This window comes from Mastigoproctus giganteus, chromosome 1 (genome assembly GCF_048544385.1).
Source record: "Mastigoproctus giganteus isolate SK-2022 chromosome 1, ASM4854438v1, whole genome shotgun sequence".
NCBI lineage: Eukaryota > Metazoa > Arthropoda > Arachnida > Uropygi > Thelyphonidae > Mastigoproctus > Mastigoproctus giganteus.
This window is the reverse complement of record NC_143575.1, coordinates 64,886,431-64,912,859: the sequence shown is the minus strand read 5'-3', so window position 1 is coordinate 64,912,859 and position 26,429 is coordinate 64,886,431. Positions and strand designations below refer to the sequence as shown.

Sequence of the window (26,429 nt, the reverse complement as noted above, 5' to 3'; positions counted from 1 at the left end):
GCTTGCACTTGGTCATCACGCAACACAGCGGCTGTTGTTTTTTGTTTTTTTGGTTTTTAGGAGCATTAGCAACTAAGGCCATATTGCTCCAGGATATGCGGTGGTCATTCCTTGACCTTTCCGCATCCTCCGTATTTGGTGGTGACGGGCTCGAACCCCGGTCTAATCAAGAAGTGTGTGCTACGCACTGCTGCTCCTTCCCACCTGGCTACGGAGGCGCCTCGTAACACAGCGGCAGCCCCCAAGGCCGAATGCGCTGGTCCCAAAGGAACTAGTAGTTGTTGGTGACTCTATTGTCAGGGAACATGTTTTGTAAAAAGGATAGGTAGAACAGGACCAGGGTATGTCTGCCAGATGCAAAGGTGTATGACGTTGTAGAGCGGATATGATCTTTTAAGGGCACAAAAGGTGATATAGTTGTACACATTGGCACTAATGATATTTAGAGTAGGAGACCGGCGGAATTACTTAACAAGTACAGGCCACTGTTGAAAAAAAGCCGTGAATTAGGGTTGAATTTGAAAGTGTCTGCAATTCTGCACAGACACGATAGGAGGGAGTATATGATGAGAGCCCTGTCGATCAATTCGGCCCTGGAAAGATTGTGCAAGGTTCAAGGGGTAAAATTTTTTTCAGCCTGGTCTGTACTTGTTAACAGGAGAGACTACTTCTACAGGGATGGGATACACTTAAATAGAAAGGGTGCAAGAATGATTGCTGATGCTATCGAGGCAGTGTTAGGTGGGTCGGAAAACTGCTAGATTGGTGGGATACAAGGACTAATAGATTAACAGTAGACACTGGCAGAGGTGAAAGTGATTTTAGCACTGCTTCTATTGGAATGAGCCGCAGCCTGGAAAATAAGATGCAGGATATTTCAGAGACTGCTGGGAATCATTGGGGTACAAGTAAACAAATGGGTTGTGTTAGAGTAGCTAAGAAAAAGAACAGGTGCATGTATACTTGCGTGTACACCAATGCTAGGAGTTTAGTAAATAAATTTGATCAATTTGAGGTATTGCTCAAAGCATCAAAGGCAGATATTGTTGGGATATCAGAGACGTGGTGTCACACAGATATAAGGGATGTAGAACTGGAATTTGGGGAGTACAACATCTACAGAAAGGATAGACAGGATAGGAAGGGAGGAGGGGGTTATGCTATTAGTTAAGAAATACATAAAATCCAAGGAAGTGAATACAGTCGACATCGCTGGACAGTGCAGTGTCGAGTCAGTTTGGTGTGAAATAAGTATTGGGAGATCAAAATTGAGAGTAGGAATGTACTATAGGCCTAATGACTGACGAGTATAATAAGAAACTGTACAGGGAAATAGGAAAATGAATATTTTGCATCAACATTCACACATGAGGACTTATTCAGCGAGGTGTATTCAACTCTGACAGAGGTGTATTCAACTCTGGCAGTAAGCTAGAGAATCTTGTAATCTCTGAGAGTAAAGTGGAGGAGAAATTGTTGAAGATAAACACAAGAAAGGCACCTGGTGTGGATGGGATCTATCCAGTTATATTAAAGGAGGCAGCAAAGGAAGTAAGCAAACCCTTAGCCATAATTATGAGAGCTTCCTTGGACACAGGGGAGGTACCCATGGACTGGAGATGTGCAAATGTGAGCCCAATTCACAAAGGAGGATCAAAGGCTGACACAAGTAATTATAGACATGTGAGTTTAACTTCTGTTCCCGAAAAATTAATGGAGGCACTGGTTAAAGAAGCACTGCAGGATTATCTAGACAAGACTTCAGTTATAGCTCGGACACAGCATGGTTTTGTTAAGGGGAAGTCTTGCTGACCAATTTGATTGGATACTATGATGCAGTCACAAAAGAACTGGATGCAGGGAATAACTTTGATATTATATACTTGGATCTTAGAAAGGCTTTTGATACTGTTGCACATGGAAGACTGCTGCACAAATTGGAGCAGTGTGGCATTGGAGGCAAATTGCTGCTATGGATAAAGGGGTGGTTGAGGGGGAGAAGACAGAGAGTGGTAAATAATGGACACTGCTCATCTTGGACTAATGTTATTAGTGGAGTCCCTCAGGGTTCAGTTTTGGGTCCATTATTGTTTTCTGTATTTATAAATGACATTGATGATGGTATATCAAGCTTAATGTCCAAGTTTGCAGACGATACGAAGGTTGGCAGGGTTGTCAATTACACTACTGACACTATGCTACTGCAACAGGATCTGGAAAGGTTGAGCAGATGGGCTGAGAGGTGGCAAATGAAGTTTAACATTGACAAATGTAAAGTACTACATATGGGAAACAGCAACGTATCAACTCTGTGGTACTACACTGACAGTGGTAGAGAATGAAAGGGACCTGGGGGTGGTTGTGCAGGCAGATATGAAGTTCTCTGAGCAGTGCAGATGGGCTGCAAGAGTAGCTCATGGTGTATTGTCAATGATATATAGGACTTTTTCTAGCAGGTATAAGGAGGTGATTATTCCCTTGTATAAGGCAATGGTCAGGCCACACCTAGAGTACTGTATACAGGTCTGGAGGCCTCATTTCAAGAAGGATTGACAAAATGCTGATGGGATTCTTCCTCTTTCTCAAAATAATCACCTGAGAGGGCATAAATTCAAATTGAGGAAACACAGATGTAGGATAGACGTGCGGAAATTTGCCTTTAGCCAGCGGGTGGTTGGTTGGTGGAACAGACTTCCATCCCTTGTCGTGGAAGTTGATAGCCTAAATAAGTTAAGGCTCAGCTGGACAGGTATTTCGAACGAACAGAGGGGTGAAGTGGAAGTGGTTATTTTCTATTTTTTATTTTTTTTTTGGCTGATGCTGCATAAGCTTGATTTCTTGCATCAAATGCCTCTACTAATGTTAAGGAGCTGATTATTCTCTTGTATAAGGCATTGGTCAGGCCACACCTTGAGTACTGTATACAGATCTGGAGGCCTCATTTTAAGAAGGATGTAGAGCTGCTGGAACGAGTACAGAGAAGGGCATCAAGATTAGTGAATGGAACAACGGGGGTGCTCTTACGAAGAAAGGTTTACGTTTTGCAAATTAGTGTCTGGAGACTAGGCACCTGTGAGGTGATCTGACTGAGGTGTATAAAGCCTTAAATGGTTTGAGCATGCTCAATGCTGATGGGATTCTTCCTCTTGCTCAGAATAATCACCTGAGAGGGCATAAATTCAAATTGAGGAAGGACAGATGTAGGATAGATATGCGGAAATTTGCCTTTAGCCAGCGGGTGGTTGGTTGGTGGAACAGACTTCCATCCCTTGTCGTGGAAGTTTACCATTAGTATTAGTAGAGGCATTTAATGCAAGAAAGCAAGCTTATGCAGCACCAGCCAAAAAAAAAAAATAAATAAATAAAATAAATAAATAAATGAAAAATAACCACTTCCACTTAACTTCTCTATTCGTTCGAAATACCTGTCCAGCTGAGCCTTAAACTTATTTAGGCTATCAACTTCCACGACAAGGGATGGAATTCTGTTCCACCAACCAACCACCCGCTGGCCAAATGCAAATTTCCTCCCATCTATCCTACATCTGTCTTTCCTCAATTTGAATTTATGCCCTCTCAGGTGATTACTCTGAGGAAGAGGAAGAATCCAATCAGCATTGAGCATGCTGAAACCATTTAAGGCTTTGGACACCTGTATCAGATCACCTCGCCAGTGCCTAGTCTGCAGACACTGTAATTTGCAAAACTTAGGCCTTTCTTCGTAAGAGCAACCCTTCGTTCCGTTCACTACTCTTGTTGCCTTTCTCTGTACTTGTTCCAACAGTTCTACATCCTTCTTGAAATGAAGCCTCCAGACCTGTATACAGTACTCAAGGTCTGGCCTGACCATTGCTTATACAAGGAAATAATCACCTCCCTATTCCTGCTAGAAAAATTCTTGTATATCATTGATAAGACACCACGAGCTACTCTTGTAACCTGTCTGCACTGCTCAGAAAATTTCATATCTGCCTGCACAATTACCCCCAGGTCTCTTTCATTCTCTACCACTGTCAGTGTAGTACCACAGAGTTGATACGTTGCTCTGGGGTTCCTGTTTCCCATATGTAGTACTTTACATTTGTCAATATTAAACTTCATTTGCCACCTCTCAGCCCATCTGCTCAACTTTTCCAGATCGGGTTGCAGCAGCATAGCATCAGTAGCATCCTTAACAACCCTGCCAACCTTTGTATCGTCTGCAAACTTGGACATTAAGCTTGATATACCATCATCAATATTATTTATAAATACAGAAAACAACAATGGACCCAACACTGAACCCTGAGGGACTCCACTAATAACATTAGTCCACGATGAGCAGTGTCCATTAATTACCACTCTCTGTCTTCTGCCACTCAGCCATCCCTTTATCCATAGCAACAATTTGCTACCAATTCCACACTGCTCCAATTTGTGCAGCAGTCTTCCATGTGGAACTTTTTTTTGGTAGTTGTTGGCGCATCGGCTTCTGTGGCCATAATGCACCTCCGAAGGTTTCTGCAGTATTTTGATCCAAGTCCGAGGTGAGATTCGAACCTGCGACCTTTAGGTTGCTAGACAGGTACTTTACCCACCCGGCTAGCCCGGTCGGCTCCATGTGCAACAGTGTCAAAAGCCTTTCTAAGATCCAATTATAAAATATCAAAGTTATTCCCTGCATCCAATTCTTTTGTGACTACATCATAGTATCAAATCAAATTGGTCCACCCCAGGTGCCTTTCTTGTATTTATCTTCAACAATTTCACCTCCACTTTACTCTCAATTATTACAAGATTATCTAGCTAACTGCCAGTGTTTACTTCCCCTTTCTGAATAACTCCTCATGTGAGAATGTAGATGCAAAATATTCATTTAGTTTGTTAGCTACCTGAGCAGGATCATGATCAGTTGAACCATCAATATCAAGTGGACCAATCTGATTCATCCCCTTCCATCTAGAGTTTACATAAGGAAAGAACTCTTTGCTGTTTTTCTTTGCGTTCCTTGCCAAAGATTTTTCGTAATCTGCCTTCGCCTGCTTAACCTCCTTTGTAACTTGGTTACAGATCAACTTATATCTATCACAGGCTTCTGTGTCACATGTTAATTTATATGTATCCCATGCATTTTTATTCTCTACCATATGTCTCACTAGTTCATTTGACATCCATTTAGGCCTGAACCTTGAACAATATTTCTTAGTTGGTATGTAAAGCCTAGTAGCTTCCAAGATAAGTTCTTTGAATGCTTTGCATTTTGAGTGTGCTGTTGGTAACATCATCAGTTGGTCCCACTGTATAGGATTTACATACTGTCTCAGACCATCGTAGTCGCCTTTACGAAAGCAATAACCCTTCCCTTTATCCCTGATGGTAGTTACCTCCTTGAATAAATTCCACTTCAGCACATTGTGATCACTGCCACCTAGTGGTTGGTGTATCTGCAGATTCTTAATGCATGAAGAATCACTACTGATAATCAAATCAAGAGTACTGCTCCCTCTAGTTGCCTCCTGAACATGCTGATTTAGAAAACAATCACCCAATAAATCCACAAAAGCCTTGTTAGTGTGTGAGTAACTAACCCACAAATTCCAGTCAATATCTGGGAAATTAAAATTCTCCATTATAAGACTCTCTGATTTACTGGCCCACTCTATTTCCCTGTACAGTTTCTTATTATACTCATCAGAGTCATTAGGCCTATAGCACACTCGTACTCTCAATTTTGATCTCCCAATGCTTATGTCACACTGAACTGACTCGACACTGCACTGTCCAGTGATGTCAACTGGCTTCACTTCCTTGGATTTTATGTGTTTCTTAACTAATAGCATTACCCCTCCTCCCTTCCTATCCTGTCTATCCTTTCTGTAGACGTACTCCCCAAATTCCAGTTCTGCATTACTTATATCTGCGTGACACCACGTCTCTGATATCCCAACAATATCCGCCTTTGATGCTTTGAGCAATACCTCAAATTGATCAAATTTATTTACCAAACTCCTAGCATTGGTGTACACGCAAGTATACATGCACCTGTTCTTTTTCTTAGCTACCCTAACACAACCCATGTGTTTACTTGTACCCCAATGACTCCCAGCAGTCTGAGATATGCTGCATCTTATTTTCCGAGCTGCTGCTCATTCCAATAGAAGCAGTGCAAGAATCACTTTCACCTCTGCCAGCGCCTACTGTAAATCTATTAGTCCTCGTATCCCCCCCAATCTAGCAGTTTTCCGACCCACCTAACACTGCCTCGATAGCATCAGCAAACATTCTTGCACCCTTTCTATTTAAGTGTATCCCATCCCTGTAGAAGCAGTCTCTCCTGTTACAGACCAGGTTGAAAAAAATTTTACCCCTTGGGCCTTGCACAATCTTTCCAGGGCCGAATTGATCGACAGGGCTCTCATCATATACTCCCTCCTATCGTGTCTGGGTAGAACTGCAGACACTTTGAAATTCAACCCTAATTCACGGCTTTTTTTCAACAGTGACCTGTACTTGTTACGTAATTGCGCCGGTCTCCTACTCTTAATATCATTAGTGCCAATGTGTACAACTATATCACCTTTTGTGCCCTTAAATGATGATATCCGCTCTACAACATCATCAACTTTTGCCCCTGGCAGACATACCCTGGTTCCAGATGAAATTCAAGCCTTCACATTCAGTAAATGGATGGCCATTGCACAAAACAAAAGGAATTGGAAAGTTGCTGGAGAGGACTTCATCCTGCAGTGGATTGAAAATGGTTGATTGATGATGATGATTACCCAAGTGTAAGACCTTGCATTTAGCTACATTAAAACAATACTGCCACTTCTCTGACCATCTGTGAAGTCTGTTTATGTCATCCCGAAGGCGTGCTGCTTGGCACTGATCATTAACAACTCTACCAATCTTTATGTCATCTGCAAATTTTGACATCATGCCTTCTATCTCTTAGTTGATGTAATTTATGTGAATAGAAATAACAGTGGTCCAAGAACTGATATTGGAGGGATCCCACTCCTGATGTTAAACCAATCTGAAGAACCTCCATTAATCCCAACCCTCTGTCTTCTTGCCCTGCAGCCACCTAGCGATTCATCTTAGAATCTTACCAGTACTCCCAACCAATATGTGAAAAGGGGCTAACATACAGGACACCAACATTAGTGTTATAATTTTTTGCTTAATGATTTGTGAGGAAAAAAAAAAAAATATATATATATATATATCTAGTGTGTATTAGTCATTGTTTCATGATTGGTGGTGGTATTATTTAATTTTAGTAATGCCATACTTGCATTAGTAGATTTTTAATCCTTTAAAATTTCCAGAAGTGTCAGATTAGTTAGTTAGTTATTTGGTTTTTAGGAGCATTAGCAACAAAGGCCATATTGCTGCTCCTTCCCACCTGGCTATGGAGGTACCCCAGAAGTGTCAGACCATGTTCTTGGAATTCATGTGAAAAAGGTCAGATGTCAGGCCAAATAAGATTTCCTCCAGCTATCTCCAGTATGATTCATATTATTACTATAGTTTAGATACAGCTGTTTTATGCATGAATTATTATATGAAATGGCTTATTGAATTGATTACCTATTAGTTTTACCTATTGATTACCTGGAGCATATGATTTCATACACCAAGTGGCCACTTTATTAGGTATGCCTACCTAACAGCCCTCAGAACAGCCTGAATTTGTAATTGCACACACTCAATGAGGTGTTGAAAGCCTGCCGTAAGGATATTGGTCCATACTGAGTCAACTGATTCTCACAGTTGTTGCAACTTGGATGTATGCAAATCTATGGATAGGTGCCTATGTGAGTGTGAAAAGGAAATAACATCAGCAATTTATTTCATATATTTATTCATTTTTGAGTGGTGCAGCAAAAGTCTGCAGATTCCCTGCACCATATGGCATATACTAATATTTAAATATATAATTATAAAAAAGATTATAAAACAATTTAGTTCCAGCATCAATGTGTTGCTAATTAGAGAGTTTTTTTTTTTTTTTTTCGGTAGTAAAAACACTTTGCTCAAAAGAGTAAAGGAGTAAATGTAAATCATTATAAGTCATATGTAAATCATACATCCACAGTTACAGTATATAGAGTTTTGCATCTTTGGTGCACTATAATGCTATCCTTGAAACAACTACTGGAACTCTACATTCCCCTCTGATCTTTTCTCATAAATAAATCGAGTTTTTTATTTATTTATTTGTGAAATTTTAAGCTAATGTACCTTATCAACCTAAAAGCGAAACAGAAACAAAGGTTTTTGGTTTCACTTTTGACATCATTTTGGTAGTCTCAAGTACTGCTGCTGCTGATATGGTAATGCATTCTCAGTTTTCATAATTTCAGTCTATAAGTAACTTAAAAAAGTGTTTTTTACTGAGATGAGCAAAAAGAGAAAAGGTGAGGGTGGACCTGGTGGGTTGAAAGAGAAAAAAACATGCAATTACTTTTGAAGTGATAATGAAAATAATAAGAAGAGATGAAAGTGGTGAAGGCATGGCATCTATCAGCTCTGAATTAGGATTAGCTTGATCAACAATAAGCACAAGTTTGAAAAAGAGTAGGTTTAGCAGACAGCAAATTACTTCCACTTGTGTTCATAGTAGCTTAATGAAAGAAATGGAAAGACCTTTGACAATATGGACTGATGAAATATGTATACATAAGAACTCAAATTATTTGCAAATCTTTTGGAATGTATCTCAGCAAGATGAATTTTGGTTATGAGGTTATTAGTTGGTGAAGATTTTTGTAGCTCTGGAGAATACCAAGTTTTTATTTATATTTAGTTGTTTTATTAACTTAATTGCTATACTAAATTATTTTCTATAGTAGCTTAATAGTTCTAGTCAAGCTCTTAGGTTTATTTTGAATTTAGATAGCGATTTTGAAAGTTAAAACTTAGTGTCCATAGATTTTACGTTCATAACTTGCTGCATTGTTATACAATACAGAATAGCAAAACGTAAATCCCAAACATCATAGTGCAAGGTTTAAAGTAAAACTAGATAGCAAAACACATAGCGCTGTATTAGAAGTCTGTTAGATTAGTATAGTATTATCAATTAATCAGTAAAATTTATTAATCTTATTAAATTTCATTGTTAATAAAATTATACTTAAACAGAATCATAACCAAGACTAGAGCAGCAAAGCAATGGGCACAAAGTAACAGATGTGCTGGGGCTCTGGGGGAAACCGAAGGAGGCAATTCTCCAGTGCATCACAGTCCAAAAAAATATGTTAAATGTTTGCAGACCTTTCAAAAAAAAAAAAAAAAGGACATGATCTAGCCAAGGATGTCTCTGTGTGTGCTAAGTGCAGAGACTGTAAAGAAATTAAGTGCAAACTCAGCATTTTGATGGGCATCTATGAGAGATTGAGGTGTAGGGTAGATGCTCTCAAAGAAATTAATATGAGGAGTCCATCATGCTCTCAGCTGCCTAATTCAACACCAGAGCTCATTCCTGTGCATCAGGCAACACAGTGGCAATCTCCAAGGCAGAATGCACTGGTTGTTGCAAAGGAACTAGTTATAGTTGGTGACTCTACTGTCAGGGAGATGGGGAATATATTATGCAAAAAGGATAGGTAGAAGAGGACCAGGGCATGTCTTCCAGGGGAAAAAGTTGATGACATTGTAGAGCAGATATCATCTATTAAAGGCACAAAAGGTGATATTGTACATGTTGGCACTAACGACCTTAAGAGTAAGAGATCTGCAGATTTATTTAACAAGTACAGGTAAATACTGAAAAGAAGTTGCTAGTTAGGGTTAAATTTGAAAGTGTCTGCAATTTTTCCCAGACATGAGAGAAAGGAGTATATGATGAGAGCCTTTTTCAACCGATTTGTCCTAAGAGAGATTGTGAAAGGCTCACAGGGTAGAATTTTTTTCAGTGTGATCTGTGCTTGTTAACAGGAGAGACTGCTTCTACAGGTATGCGATACACTTAAATAGAAACGGTGCAAGAATATTTGCTGCTGATGCTATTAAGGCAGTGTTAAGTGAGACAGAAAACTGCTAGTTTTGGGGGAGGGGGATTCACATACTAAAAGATTAACAGTAGATGCAGCAGAGGTGAAAGTGATTCTTGCACTGCTTCTACTGTAACGAGCAGCAGCCTAGAGAGTTGCTGGGAGTCATCACAGAGCAAGTAAATACATGGGCTATGTTAGGGTAACTAAGAGTAAGAACAGGTACTTGCATGTACACCAATACCAGAAGTACACTAAATAAATTTGATGGATTTGAGGTTCTGATCAAGACATCAAAGGCAGATATTGTTGGGATATCAGAGACATAGTGTCACACAGATATAAGCAGTGCAGAATTGAAATGTGGGGAGTACAATGTGTACAGAAAAGATAGACAGGGTAATAAGGGAAGAGGGATTACGCTTGTTAGTTAAGGAACGTCCACAAAATCTAAGGAAGTGCATCCCACTGATGTTAGTGGACAATGCAATGTTTAGTCTGTTTGGTGTGACATAAGCACTGGGAAAGGAAAAATGAGAGTAAGTGTGTGTAATAGGCCTAATGAATCTGATGAATATAATGAGCAATTGTGCAGAGAAATAGTGGGAAAGTAAATTAGAGTGTCTTATAATGTGATTTTAATTTCCCAGATATTGACTGGAATTTGTGGGTTGGTCACTCACACACTAGGAAGGCTTTTGTGGGTATATCGGATGATTGTTTTCTACAGCAGCATGTTTGGGAGGCAACTAGAGGGAGTAATACTCTACATCTGATTATCAGTAGTGATTCTTCATGCATCAAGAATCTGCAGATAAAGGAAACACTAAGTGGCAGTGATCACAGTGTGCTGAAGTGGGATTTACTCAAAGCGGTAACTACGATCAGGGTAAAGGGAAGGGTTCTTGTTTTCGTACAGGTGACTTACAGTGGTCTCAGACAGTTTTTAAATTCTATACAGTTGGATCAACTGATGATGTTGCCAATTGTGAATTCTAAATGGGAAGCCTTCAGGGACTTAATCTTGGAGGCTACTAGCCTTTTCACACCAACTATGAAACAAGATTCAGGCCTAAATGGATGTGAGATGAATAAATGAGGCTCGTGGCAGAGAAGAATGATGCATAAGATGCATATAAATTATCAAGTGACAGAAGCTTACAGCAGATATAAGCTAGTCTGTAATCAAGTCACAAAGGTGGTTAGGCAGGTGAAGGCAGATTATGAGAAATTTTTGGCAAAAATTTACAAAGAAAAACAGCGAAGTGTTCTTTACTCATATAAACTCTAGAAAGAAGGGAGAGGAATCAAGATTGGTTCATTTAGAATAAATGGCTCAAATATTGATGATCCTGCTCAAGTAGCTGATAAACGGAACGAGTATTTTGCATCAACATTCATACATGAGGAGTTATTCAAGGAGGGGAACGCCAGAAGTTTATCAAACTGTAACAGGGTGCTTAATGATTTTGTAATAACTGAGAGTAAAGTGGAGGAGAAATTGTTGAAGTTAAACATAAAAAGGGCACCTGGGGCAGATGGAATCTATCTAGTTATATTGAAGGAGGCAGCAAGGGAAGTAATTAAACCCTTATCCATAATTATGAGAGCATCCTTAGAGTCAGGGGAGATCCCCATAGACTGGAGATGTGCAAATGTATCTCCAATTCACAAAGGTAGTTCAAAGGGTGACACAAATAATTATAGACCTGTTAGTTTAACTTCTGTTCATGGAAAATAATGGAGTCAGTGGTTAAAAGAGGTGATATAGGATCACATAGACAAGACTGGATTAATAATTTAGACACAGCATGGGCTTGTTGAGGTGAAGTCTTGTCTGACCAATTTGATTTGATTCTACAATGTGGACACAAAGGAACTGGATGCAAAAAATAATTTTGATATGATATATTTGAATTTTAGTAAAGAATTTGATACTGTTGCACTTGGAAGACTGTCGTACAAATCGGAGCGGTATGGCATTAAGACAAAGTTGCTGCAATGGATAAAGGGATGGTTGAGTGGGAGACAGCAGAGAGTGTAATAAATGGACACTGCTCTATGTGGACTAATGATATTAGTGGAGTCTCCCAGGTTTGGTGCTGGGCCCATTGTTGTTTTGTTTATTTATCAATCATATTGACAAAGGTATATCAGGCTTAATGTCCAAGTTTGCAGATGATAAAAAGGGTGGCAAGGTTGTTAATGACAGTAAAGACAGTATGCTACAGCACCAGGATCTAGAAAAGTTTGCCAGATGGGCAGAGAAGTGGCAACTGCAGTTTAACATTGACAACTGCAAAGTACTGCATATGGCTAGCAGCAACTCAAGAGAAACATACCAACTGTGTGGTACTACACTCAGGGAGGTAGAGAATGAAAAAGAACAGGGGTTAATTGTGCAGTCAGATATGAAGTTCTATGAGCAGTGTAGATGGGCTGCTAGAGCAGGTAATGGAATTATGTCAATGATATATAGTAATTGATATAAGCAGTGCAGAACTGGAATTTAGGGAGTACAATGTGTACCGAAAGGATAGACAGGACAGGAAGGGAGGAGGGGTTTATGCCATTAGTCAAGAAACACATAAAATCCAAGGAAGCGTAGCCAGTCGACATCGCTGGACAGTGCAATGTCGAGCCAGTTACGTGTGACATAAGCACTGAGAAATCAAAATTGAGAGTAGGAGTGTATTATATGCCTAATAACTCTGATGAGTATAATAAGAAACTGTACAGGGAAATAGAGTGGGCCAGTAAATCAGAGAGTCTTATAATAGGGGATTTTAATTTCCGTGATATTGACTGGAATATGTGGGTTGGTCACTCACACACTAGCAAGGCTGTTGTGGATTTATTGGATGATTGTTTTCTGCATCAGCATGTTCGGGAAGCAACTAGAGGTAGAAATATTCTTGATGTGATTATCAGTAGCGATTCTTCATGCATTACGAATCTGCAGATAAAAGAATCACTAGGTAGCAGTGATCACAGTGTGCTGAAGTGGGATTTAATCAAAGAGGTAACTACTGCTGTCGCGTAAAGGGAAGGGTTTTTGGCTTTCATAGAGGTGACTACGGTGGTGTGAGACAGTATTTAAATTCTATCTGGTGAGACCAACTGATGATGTTATCAACAGCAAATTCAAAATGGGAGGCATTCAAAGAATTAATCTTGGAAGCTACTAGGATTTACATACCAACTAAGAAATATTGTTCAAGATTTAGGCCTAAATGGATGTCAGATGAACTAATTAGACACGTGCCAGAGAAAAAAAATGCATGGGATACATATAAATTAATGGGTGACATGGAAGCCTACAACAGATATAAGCTGTTCTGTAACAAAGTCACAAAGAAGATTAGGCAGGCAAAGGCATATTACGAGAAATCTTTGTAAAAGAATGCAAAGAAAATGCAAAGGATGAATCAGATTGGTCCACTGGACATTGATGATCTTGCTCAGGCGGCTAACAAACTAAATGAGTATTTTGCATCTACATTCACACATGAGGAGTTATTCAGGGAGGGGAATGCCAGAGGTGAATTAAACTCTGGCAGTGAGCTAGATGATTTTGTAATAACTGAGAGTAAAGTGGAGGAGAAATCGTTGAAGATAAACATAAAAAAAGCACCCAGCATGGATGGGATCTATCCAGTTATATTAAAGGAGGCAGCAAAGGAAGTAAGCAAACCCTTAGCCATAATTATGACAGCTTCCTTGGATTCAGGAGAGGTACCCATGGTCTGCAGATGTGCAAATGTGACTCCAATTCACAAAGGAGGATCAAGGGGCGACACAAGTAATTATACACCTGTTAGTTTAACTTCTGTTCCAGGGAAATAATGGAGGCACTGGTTAAAGAAGCACTGCAAGATCATCTAAACAAGACTTCAGTTATAGCTGGGACACAGCATGGTTTTGTTAACGGGAAGTCATGTCTGACCAATCTGATTGAATACTATGATGTGGCTGCAAAGGAACTGGACGGAGGCAATAACTTTGATATGATATATTTGGATCTTAGAAAAGCCTTTGATACTGTTGCACAAATTGGAGCAGTGTGGCATTGGAAGCAAATTGCTGCTATGGATAAAGAGATGGTACAGTGGGAGAAGACAGAGAGAGGTAATCAATGGACACTGGCCTTCGTGGACTAATGTTATTAGTGGAGTCCCTCGGGGTTCAGTGTGGGGTCCATTGTTGTTTTCTCTATTTATAAATGATACTGATGATGTTATATCAGGCTTAATGTCCAAGTTTGCAGACAATACGAAGGTTGGCAGGGTTGCTAAGGACACTAATGACAGTACACTGCTGCAACAGGATCTAGAAAAGTTCAGCAGTTGGGCTGAGATTGTTTGTTTGTTTGTTATTTGGTTTTTAGGAGCATTAGCATCTAAGGCCATATTGCTCCAGGGATATGCGGTAGTCATTCCCTGACCTTTCCGCATCCTTCGTATTTGGAGGGCACGGGCTCGAACCCTGGTCTAATCAAGAAGTGTGTGCTATGCACTGATGTTCCTACCCACCTGGCTACGGGGGTGCCGTTGGACTGAGAGATGGCAAATGAAGTTTAACATTGACAAATGTAAAGTACTACATATGGGAAGCAGTAACCCCAGAGTAACGTATCAACTCTGTGGTTTTTTGTTTTTTGTTTTGTTATTTGTTTTTTTAGGAGCATTAGCAACTAAGGCCATATTGCTCCGGGATATGCGGTGATCATTCCCTGACCTCTCCGCTTCCTCCATATTTGGTGGTGACAGGCTCGAACCCCGGTCTAATCAAGAAGTGTGTGCTACGCACTGCTGCGCCTTCCCACCTGGCTACGGAGGTGCCAAAACTCTGTGGTACTACACTGACAGTGGTAGAGAATGAAAAGGACCTGAGGGTAATTGTGTAGGCAGATATGAAGTTCTCTGAGCAGTGCAGACGGGTTGCAAGAATAGCTCATGGTGTCTTGTCAATATACAAAGTATATAGGAATTTTTCTAGCAGGGATAAGGAGGTGATTATCTCCTTGTATAAGGCAATGGTCAGGCCACACCTTGAGTACTGTATACATGTCTGGAAGCCTAATTTTAAGAAGGATGTAGAGCTGCTGGAACGAATACAGAGAAGGGCAACAAGATTAGTGAATGGAACAAAAGGTTGCTCTTATGAAGAAAGGCTTAAAATTTGCAAATTACAGTTTCTGGAGAATAGGCACCTGTGAGGTGATCTGAATGAGGTGTATAAAGCCTTGAATGGTTTGAGCATGCTCAGTGCTGATGGGATTCTTCCTCTTGCTCAGAATAATCACCTGAGAGGGAATAAATTCAAATTGAGGAAAGATAGATGTAGGATAGATGTGTGGAAGTTTGCCTTTAGACAGCGGGTAGTTGATTGGTGGAACAGACTTCCATCTTTTGTTGTGGAAGTTGATAGCCTAAATAAATTTAAGGCTGAGCTGGACAGTTATTTGGAACGAACGAAGGAGTGAAATGGGATCGGTTTTTTTTTGGCTGATGCTACTTAAGCTTGCTTTCTTGCATCATGTGCCTCTACTAAATTTTGCTAGCAGAGACAGGGAGGTGATTATCCCATAGTATAAGGTAATGGTGAGGCCTCACCTTGAGTACTGCATACAGGTCTGGAGGCCTCATTGTGGGAAGGATGTAGAGTTGCTAGAATGAGTACAGAGAAGGGTATCAAGGTTTGAGAGAGGAACAAATCGTGCACTTATGAAGATACGCTTAAGTTCTGTAAGTTGCCGAATCTGGAGACTAGGCACCTGCGAGGTGATCTGATCGAGGTATACAAGGCTTTGAATGGTTTGAGCAGGCTCAATGCTGATTGCATATTTCCGCTTGCTCAGATTAGGAACTTGATTAGGCATAGATTCAAATGGAGGAAAGTCAGTTGTAGAATAAATGTGGTGAAGTTTGCCTTCAGCCAGCGGGGAGTTGACTACTACAACAGACTTCCATCTGTTGTTGTGGAAGTTGTTGATAGCTTAAATAAATTTAAGGCTGAGCTAGACAAACAGTTGGAGTGACCAGAAAGGTGAAATGGGAAGGTTTTTTTTTTTTTTTTTTTTTTGTTTATGGCATATAAGCTTGCTTTCTTGCATCATATGCCTAAACTAATGCTAAGTTACATGAGTTTATATGGGAAATTAATGTTCGGTTAATGTGTTGTTTTCCAAGAACCCATTGTATATGTTAACCGAGAATCATGTGTGTGATAAAGTTAATTTTTAACTTCACTTACACTACGATGTCTTGAACATCAAAGCACTACTGATAAATTGATAAACACTATTCATTAACATTGATAAATGCAAAGTACTTCTTTCGGGTAGCAATAATCCTGGAATAAAACACCATTTGAGTGGCAGTAAATTAAAGGTAGTCAATAAGGATCAAGACCTAGGGGTAACTGCAGTGTCAGACAAGAAGAACTCTAAACAGTGGAAACAGGCTGCTAGAACAGCTCACGGTGTTCAGCCAATGATACACAGAAACTCTGCTTGCAGAGACAAAGATGAGATTATCTTTTTGTATAAAGCAATGATTAGGTATATCTTGCATACTGCATTCAAGTTTGGAAGGTGCATTTAAGGAAGAATATGGATCTGCTGGAATGAATGAAAGAAAAGTAGAAGAAGGATTAGTCAGTGGCACAAAAGGGCACTCTAAATATATTACTAAGCCTAGTAAGACTTGAGTTCTGTAAATTGTAGTGTATGGAAACTAGGCACCTGCAAGAATATCTGAGTGAAGTGTTTAAGGCTTCAAATGGACTGAGTAAACTAAATGATGATGGTATTCTTACACTTTCTCAAACTAGTTATTTCATCAAGCAGCAAGATTCACATAAGAAACAACAGATGTTACTTCACAAACTATTTAAATATGACTGTGTGTACATTTAGGAATGACAGAGCAATAGCCAGTAACCTTGACCAGGTGATTAATATGCAATAGGTATTTTAATGTGAGGGGGTCTATTAGACTTCCCATCACCATTAATATTTTATATATGTTTATGTGGTCTTTGTTAAAAAAAAAAATATCTACTATTCTTGGGACGATCTGGTTGTTGTGTGTGTGTGTGTGTGTGTGTGTGTGTGTGTGTGTGTGTGTGTGTGTGTGTGTGTGTGTGTGTGTGTGTGTGTGTGTGTGAGAGACACTCCATGGATATGCCTCTCTTATGTACCAGGAGTAGTTCAAAGTATATTAGGGTGCAAGAATCTTCTGATTCAGAATTATATTTACAATCAGTGAAGCAGCATTTAATTTCTCCAGAAATTTAACTTTTCTCAACATAGATTTGAAGCTTTCCTAAAGGGCAAATTTTTAGGCACTAGATTAAAAGTCTGGGATTTCCTTGCAAAAAGGTAAGATTTTTTTTCTTTCTCACAGTCTTCAAAAATAAAGAAAGGAAATTTAATTGTTTACAATGACATAGACAGACTGATGGCATCTTTTGGCTGAGAGACTATCACTAAAATTCTTTAATTTACATGCAGATTTTTTTTCTGATTAAACCTGGGAACTATTAGTGAATAATTCATAAATAAGAATAGTTAAATTATATATTGAAATTTATATCTGCAAAGTCTATTTATTAAGAGCTCTGTTACTGTACATTGACATAGCAGTTAATTCAAAACAAAACACTATTGCTGACCAGGCTAGCCGGGTGGGTAAACTGCCTGCCTGGCAACCCAAAGATCGCGGGTTCGAATCCCACCTCGAGCTTGGATATTATGATGGTGCCGTACTCTCCGGTTGGACCTCATGGCCACGATACACGAAGGAAGCAGGAAAAAACTGGTTCCTTTGTGTATTGCTCACATCATACGATAAAAAAAAAAAAAAACCCCACACTATCAGCATTTCCATAAAGACTAAATATACAGGGTGTCTCAAAAATACATGGCATAACTTCAGAAATGAGTTCCTCATATGTAGACAATAAAAATATTTTATATCAGCATAGTTCTGGAAATGCTTGGTTTCCGAGTTTTGAAGGTCAGTCTATGACACTTAACTGTTCACATCACCTTATAGTAATTGTTCAAAATGTACATCTTCTGCCTGAACACAGGCCTCACATTGACGTCTCATGGACTCACGAAGACGATGCCAAATTCCTGGCATGTTTCGTATTTTCTCACAATCTGCCACAATTCGATTGCGGAGAGTTTCCACATCAGCTACCAGAGTCGAATACACCATTGACTTTAAATGGCCACAACAAGAATAAATCTAGTGAGTTTAAATCAGGTGAGCATGGATGCCAGGCAGTTGGTCCACCCCTCTACTTCAGGAGTCATAGATCTTGGTCGTCCTCTGTCGGCAGCATGAGGTGTAAAGGTCCTATGTTCACAGAGGCAGAGATGGATACCTTCAAACGTTTTCCTGTCTGGACATCTTCGTTCTGGGAACTTTCGTGGTAGAAACGATGAGCCTCCATAGCACTGCCGTCCGCCAAACCATACATAAAGTGCATATCCACTTGCTCCTGATTTGAGTACATGATCAGAATGGAAAACCACCAGATACTGATTTATAGGATCACAAGAGATAAGCTATTACATGGAGAAATTTATAACACAGTAGTGGTCAATGGAAAGGAAACTGACAACTGGCATGATACTGTTGGAAAAATAGTTGGGGAGCTCTTTCCTGAGGATGTACCAGGGCAGGATACGGCTGAACAGTCAAAAATACGCTTGGAGAATATTAAGTATGAGGGTTCATCAGAGATCAGCCTTTTTTCCATGTTGGAGCTGGGAGCAGCTATTACTAAACTGAATGTTAAAAAGTGCCCGGGATTGGATTTGATTGAAAATAAGGTTTTATTAAAATTTTATGACATTTGTCCTCAGATTTTGTTAAATATGTACAACAAGTGCTTCTTGGAGATGAAGTTTCCTAGATCTTGGAAGATTGCCCTTCTTAAGATCCTTCACAAGCCTGGCAAACCCAAGAGGGAACCTAGGGCATATAGGCCAATTTCTCTTTTGGCAAATTTAGGAAAGTTGTTTGAACGGTTGTTGTGCCCTAGGATCATTGATGTGCTAACAGTAAATCACGCTATATCAGACGATCAGTTCGGGTTTAAGAAGGGTCACTCAACTGAAGATGCCATTTTGACTTTGATCAATTATATAAAATCCTCTCCTGAAAAGTATGTTTTAGCAGTGTTTGTAGACTTTGAGGATGCTTTTGACTCCATGTGGTGGGAGAGCGTGTTGAGATCCCTGAGATTGTCTGGATGCGACAGAAATATATACGGAGTGGTTCGTTCATATTTTAGTGATAGAATGGTGAAGGTTTGTGCGAGGCATTTGATGTATCACAAATGTATTAATCGAGGATGCCCACAGGGGTCGGTGTTGGGACCAATATTTTGGAACGCTGTTCTGGATCAGTGGCTGAACGGATCTCAAGCTTCTGGAGGTCTACAGGTGGCGTATGCGGACGACTTAGTTGTGGGAGTTTCTGGAAGGTCCAGAACAATACTGGAGCAAAAAATACAGAACATTTTGGATGACTTGTCCGCGTGGGCCACCTTAAACAAGTTGAAAATTTCACCCAAAAAAACCAACTTTATGGTGTTCAAAAATCACTTTGACTACAACCGTCTGCCCAGAGTGCTATTAAAGGGAAAACAAATTCCTCTAGTTTCCAATGCAAAATATCTAGGAGTGATTTTGGATGACAGGATGGGTTTTCATTTGCATGTGTCGCACCTAAATGAAAAAAATCAAGAAATTCACCTCTGTAGTGATTCGGATTTCTAGGAAGGAATGGAGGCTTAACAAAAGAACTATGATATTATATTACAGAACTGTCTTTCTGCCAGTAGTGGCTTACGCGGCAGGAGTGTGGATGGGTGCAGTAAATAAGGTCCGAATCAGAAGCAAACTCATGTCACTGCAGAGATCAATGTTATTGGCTTTTTTACATGCTCCAAGAACTGTGTCAACAGCGGCGTTGCAGGTCATTGCAGGAACCATTCCATTGGATTTATATATTATGTATCGGGGAATGCTGTACGCACTGAGGAGGGGAATTTCGACTGAGTGTTTGGACATTTCCGTTGACCTTACTAACAACGTCAAAGAAGAAAAACTTAGAATCTGGAGTTCATTAGTTGAAGTTTGGAGGAATCGGTGGGGCTCTTCTGAGGTAGGACAGGTAACGAGGAAGTTAATCCCATCAGCAGATTTTGCAATGTCAAAAACAGTGTCGTCATGGTTTCATCCTTCGATGTATACCAACTATATATTGACAGGACACGGGTCCTTTCGTGAAAAACTACATTCTCGAGGATTGGAGCCTGATCCGTGGTGTTCCTGCGGCGAGGCGGAATCTTGGACTCATGTTTTATTTCTTTGTCCTTTGTATGGATCTGTGCGGAGCCGACTTTTCAATGAACTTACTAACATCAATTTGTCGGAGGTTGAGCTGGCAGCATATTTGAATAATGCATAAATGCATCTGGGTTGGGAGCTTCAGATCAGGAAGCTATATGTCTGATCTGTGGTTCCTCAACATGTACCACTACGGTGGTTTTTTTTTTTTTTTTTCCCTTCTCAGCTCTTGGGTTTGGGCAACCTGAGACCAGGAATGTTGGCACCCGACAGTATTGCACTTTTTCTGTCGGGGGCAGGATTGTGCTTTGGCACTAAAGATCATAATAATGGTAGAGCAGGTCCGGCTCCACGTGCCGGGGATGGGCATCACTTAGCAGCTGTGGATGACAGCTGCTTCCTGATGGCAAAGTGACCTGACATTAACAACACACTATACACACAAACACTTCTTTAATACAATTTTAACCTTTCCTATACAAAATTCAGTTATTAGTTTTAGATCATTGTTCAAAATTGAATCCATCTCAAAATTTTCTTCTTTTGAATATTCTATTTCTTAGCTATAATTCAGGCCCACTTTACAGTTTTTCTGTTAAAATGTTTTAGGTGGAGATGGGCACATGCCTAGGTACCACCCCGACACAGTATATACACACACACACACACCTTGTAATGAAGGAAATCATCTGCTGGAGATAAGACATTCTGGTTAATAACTTGGGAACCAAGCATTTCCGGAACTATGTTGATATAAAATATTTTTATTGTCCACATATGAGGAACTCATTCCTGAAGTTATGCTGTGTATTTCTGAGACACCCTGTATATATTGCACATAAAATATGATGGTGATGCATGGCATTACAAGATAAAAAAAAAATTACCTGAAATAAAAGTTTGCAATGGGAAAAAGGAATCAGCTTACCTCTTGAGCTGATATTGTAATCCACTCTGAACCCTCAGCAGTCTCTTTAACTTGAATGGCACACTACGAATAATGATAAATAATAATTAAAACAACTTCTGCTCAGAAATGCCAAAAATCTGTTTGTAAAATGACATATTTCTCCTATTTGATTCTTAAGTGGGGGTGGCACAGTAGTCAAATTGCTGTCCTCCCCCACAACAGGTGGAAAAGGCTTAGATTCAGGATCCTGAACCTAAGCCTTTTCTACCTGTTGTGCGGAGGACCCTGATTCTGTCATAAGTCTGTATACACCCTGATCTTTCCCTTGTAGGTTTTCTGGAGGTTGCTGGTGTTGGGCATGGCTACGTCGATCAGGTAGGTACCCATTTCCTTCTTTTCAATGAGGGTTATATCTGGTCTGTTTTGTGGGATCGTCTTGTCTGTTATTAACATTAGTTGAGGCATATGATGCAAGAAAGCAAGCTTATACAGCATCAGCCATAAAAAAAAAACACCCCTTCCCATTTCACCCATCCAGTCACTCCAAATGTTTGTCTAGTTCAGCCTTAAACTTATTTAAACTACTAACTTTCACAACAACAGATGGAAGTCTGTTCCAGCAATCAACTACCCGCTGGCTAAAGGCAAACTTCTGCACATTTATTCTACAACTGTCTTTCCTCAATTTGAATCTATGCCCCCTCAGGTTCTTAATCTGAGCAAGTGGAAGTATCCCGTCAACATTGAGCCTGCTCAAATCATTCAAGACCTTATACACCTCAATCATTATGGCATGATCCCACCATAGTTTGTGAGTAGGGGTCTCAAGTGTGGCATGGGGTTCATACTTGGAATATGGTACACTTTTTTCAATCAAATGGTACTTTTTCACTGGCTTCTGATGGAATATGGTACACTTTCTTCAATCAAATGGTATTTTTTCACTGGCTTCTGATGTATTATCCTGGCGAACTAGCTGTGTCTGTGAGCATACTCCATCTGGGTGATCACCGTGCATCCCACGGTGATATGCTGATTGGTTCTGGGGCAAGATGGCATCATTGACATGTATTATATCTCTTGGGTACTTGGCGATATATTTTCTATACTTCCTGGTGTTGATTACCTCATCTTGGATGGTGAGCATGAATTCTTCAGTCTCAGGAAACAAATCATTCAAGACCTTATTGGTGCCAGACAGCTCTCCCTTTTTTTTTTTTTTCCATCACGGGGAATTTATTTTATTTTATTTTTCTTATTTTATTTAATTATTTATTTTATTATTATTTTTTTTTTTTTTTTATTTATTTATTTATTTAATATATTTTCTTTTTCACCACGGGGAATTATTATAATTATTTATTTGTTTATTATTATTATTATTTTATTTTATTTTATTTACTTATTTATTTATTTTTTGTCTTTTTTGCACCACGGGAAATACATTTTGTTTCTTGTTTTTAGTTTATTTAATTTTTATTTTATTTTTTATTTTATTTTATTTTTTTTATTTTTTTTCCCTCTCTGGAGTGGGCCCCCAGATAAATCTGGCCCACCTTTTGGCAACATCAGGTGGTTCAGAGTCTCGTATCGAGACAGTACGTGCTCCATTGGGGCTGGCCCACCTTCCCGTGGTGTGGACGAGTACCCAGAATCATCTATCCAGGTGACTGATGCTTCTGAGTAGCCAAGAGGCCAGAACAGAACAGAACACACACACAATACACACAAACCGACGTCACACACATCTGGCCCATTTGTAGTGATACTGTTCTTCACAGAGATACGAGGCGGAGTTGAACTCACGTTCTAGGAGCCCCCCTTTACAAAAACACATGTCCACAAGACCTTATACACCTCAATCATTATGGCATTATCCCACCATAGTTTGTGAGTAGGGGTCTCATGTGTGGCATGGGGTTCATACTTGGAATATGGTACACTTTTTTCAATCAAATTGGTACTTTTTCACTGGCTTCTGATGGAATATGGTACACTTTCTTCAATCAAATGGTATTTTTTCACTGGCTTCTGATGTATTATCCTGGCGAACTAGCCGTGTCTGTGAGCATACTCCATCTAGGTGATCACCGTGCATCCCACGGTGATATGCTGATTGGTTCTGGGGCAAGATGGCATCATTGACATGTATTATATGTAACTCTTGGGTCCTTGGCGATATATTTTCTATACTTCCTGGTGTTGATTACCTCATCTTGGATGGTGAGCATGAATTCTTCAGTCTCGGGAAAAAGCTTCCCATTCATGAGCCAAGCATTGGAAGCCATCTTGTCTAAGTCTTGATGGAGGTCATTGTAGTGTCTGCCATGGAGTTTCTTTTTTGCCCATCCTTCTGTTTTTGTTTCTTCTGTCTGCGTGAGTGGGGTCTCCTGGTTAAGGTTGAGTGTTGCATGCCATTTGTCTATCTTCCTTATGGCTTGGTAGATCAGTGCTGGAAGTAATCCAGCAAGTTCTTAATCACTGCCTTATCTTGTTCAATGAGGTCAGTCAGTTCCCTTCCTCCTTTCTGGGCTATGGTCAGTTTCTTGATGGCCGACTTCAGGTGGTGTTGGCGACTCTTCATCATCATTATCCTGGTTGATCTCACAATCTTCTCCAGCTTGGTGTTGAACTAATTTATGGCTGTGAACATGTTCTCACCATTCACCTTTTTTATTTTAGCAGTCTTCTCAGTCTCTGATGGTATTTCTCAGTCAGGAAGGCCTTGATCTCTTTGTGTTCTAACTGGTGAGCCTGCATCATCCCCAGATAATTATAGGTCTCTCTCTCTATCATTGCTTTAATCTGTACACCAACTTTCAGCTGGTAGTTCCATCCAAATGGATATCCTCGATACAATGCCTGGGACTTGCATTTGTCTAGGCTAAATTGCATCCTGATGTCAGTACTGAATCCTTTGGTGATCTGGAGTAGCTGTTGGAGCCTTGGTTGCAGCATACAGTTTGATGTCATCCACGCACATCAGGTAAAGAGAGGATATACAGGTTCTTCATCCCTTTTTTTAGGGTATATCCATACTTGATGTTATTGAGAATGGTGGTCATTGGGTTGAGTGCTAGGCATAACCATAACGGGCTTAGGGCATCTCCGTGGAAGATTCCTCTTCTGATAGGGATCAGTCTGATGATGATGTTTTTGACCTTAATGGAGGTCCTCCATTTTGCCATAGTTGCTTCTAGGAAGTGTCTCACTGTTGGGTTGACTTTGTAGCTCTTCAATGTCTCTTATCAGCCAGCTAATGGGGCATGGAGTTGAAGGCCTTGCAGTAGTCAGTGTAGTCTGTGCATATCTGTGCAGTTGGCCCATCTTCACGCTAATCTCTTCTGTCTTCTGCTGTAGCCTTCTTTTCCAGGCTAGTGGTTCCTCATCTTTGCACTTTGTTGGTTGTTAGTCTCTGGTTTCTCTTTCAGTCATCCTGATTTTTTTTTTTTTTTTTTTTTTTTGATAGTTGTTGGCGCATAGGCTTCTGTGGCCATAATGCACCTCCCAAGGTTTTTGCAGTACTTTGATCCAAGCCCGAGGCAGGAATTGAACCCACGACCACTGGGTTGCCAGGCAGGCACTTTACCCACCCGGCTAGCCCAGTCGGCCAGTCACCCTGATGGCTGCTACAGCAACACAGTAAATGGCTGTGCAGACGGTGTCTAGTGTTACTTCGTTCTTGTTGAGGTAATCTAGTATTATCTGCCGACTGAGATGGTCTGTGACTTGTCATGGCATTCTGTTGGGTCTCTGCTTTGGCATGGTGTGGGTCTTTGTGGGGACCATGCCTCTAATTCTGCCAGGGCCTTCTTCCACTTTTCTTTAATTTGAACTCGGGTCCATGATATTGGTGGTCAGTCATCATAACTACTGGGCTAATTGCATGCCCTTATTATTATTATTATTTTTTTTTTATACAAATTTATTGTGTCTGATTTTATATTTTTCAAAAATCTTATAAAAACAAGTTGTCTTTAAGTTATAGGTTATTAATTTCAAATTCCCACAGTTGTAACCTATCCAACGATTAACAACTTGATGACTAAAAGAACAGTTCACACAATCTACCCTAAATCTCTTTCCTCATATGAAGTAATTTCTCATATGGGTGCCCTTTTGCAAATCTTACCAAGTGGATTTCCTCTCTTTGGAGTCTCAAATAGCTTGATGTCTTTTCTTAGGTGTGGTCCCCATATCCAAATACAGTGTTTCAAGTGCAACCTTGCAATTTCCTCATACAGTGGGATAATAATCTCCTTATCTATACAAACAAATGTTAGATAAATCATCAACAGGACACCATGGGCCTTCCTTCTGCCTACCTAGATTTGGAAAACATCATATCTGACTGCATTAGAACTTCCAAATATCACCCTTCTACTGCTTTTAATTCAACCCCACCAATTGTATAAGTTATTTTGGGGTTGCTGTTCCCTAATTGACCTTGCATTTTTCTGCAATAAAACCCAGATCCACTTTCCTGACTATCCCTGAAGTCTATCTAAATTATCCTGAAGACGAATCACTGTTCGGTGCTGATCATTAAAAAATTTCCCAATCTTCACATCATATTCACTACCTCTTTTGAGATATCATTTATAAGAATCAGAAATAACAGTGGCTGCAGAACCAATTCTTAGGAGACCTCACTTCTAACATTATAACAGTCTCAAGAGTAACCATCAATCACAATGCTCTGCTTCCTGTGTCACTCTTAACAAACAGCTGGAAATGGCACCTACAGATTTTTTTTTCACTTAAAAAAAGCATAATTTTTATATAGTACAAAAAATTCTAACAATATTTATAGACTGTACTGTATAACCATATATAGAACTGTAAAAATGGAGTGCTGAAAGCGTAAAAAAAATAATGTTATATAATATCATGTAGAATGCTCAATGAGAAGGTTTTAATTAAAGAAAATAATAATAAAAAAAAGTGGTTGAAGTACGTAAATAGGATCACAGAACAGTTCTCATTAATTTTCTGCGCAATGCAATTATTTTTTAAACATGTCTCAAAAACAAAATTAAGTTTGACAGAAAAATTAAAAAGTGTCACATTTTTTTAATTTTTAAGGCAATGGGAATTAAGCTTTACTGCTATTCACACTATTGAGAAAAATCAAAAAATGTAATAGCAGCTAGAAAAAGCTAATGTG

General features: G+C 39.7%; 1 protein-coding gene across 4 annotated transcripts in view; it reads right to left on the bottom strand.

The window, feature by feature from the left end:
• Vps13 (vacuolar protein sorting 13C) overlaps positions 1–26,429 on the bottom strand; it is a 1,645,987-nt gene that overhangs the window by 332,289 nt on the left and 1,287,269 nt on the right. For all 4 annotated transcript variants that reach the window (XM_090373229.1, XM_090373247.1, XM_090373239.1 and 1 more), the window contains one exon: positions 21,281–21,343. In XM_090373229.1, the coding sequence (XP_090229355.1) occupies positions 21,281–21,343 (63 nt within the window). The remainder of the gene's footprint in view (positions 1–21,280; positions 21,344–26,429) is intronic.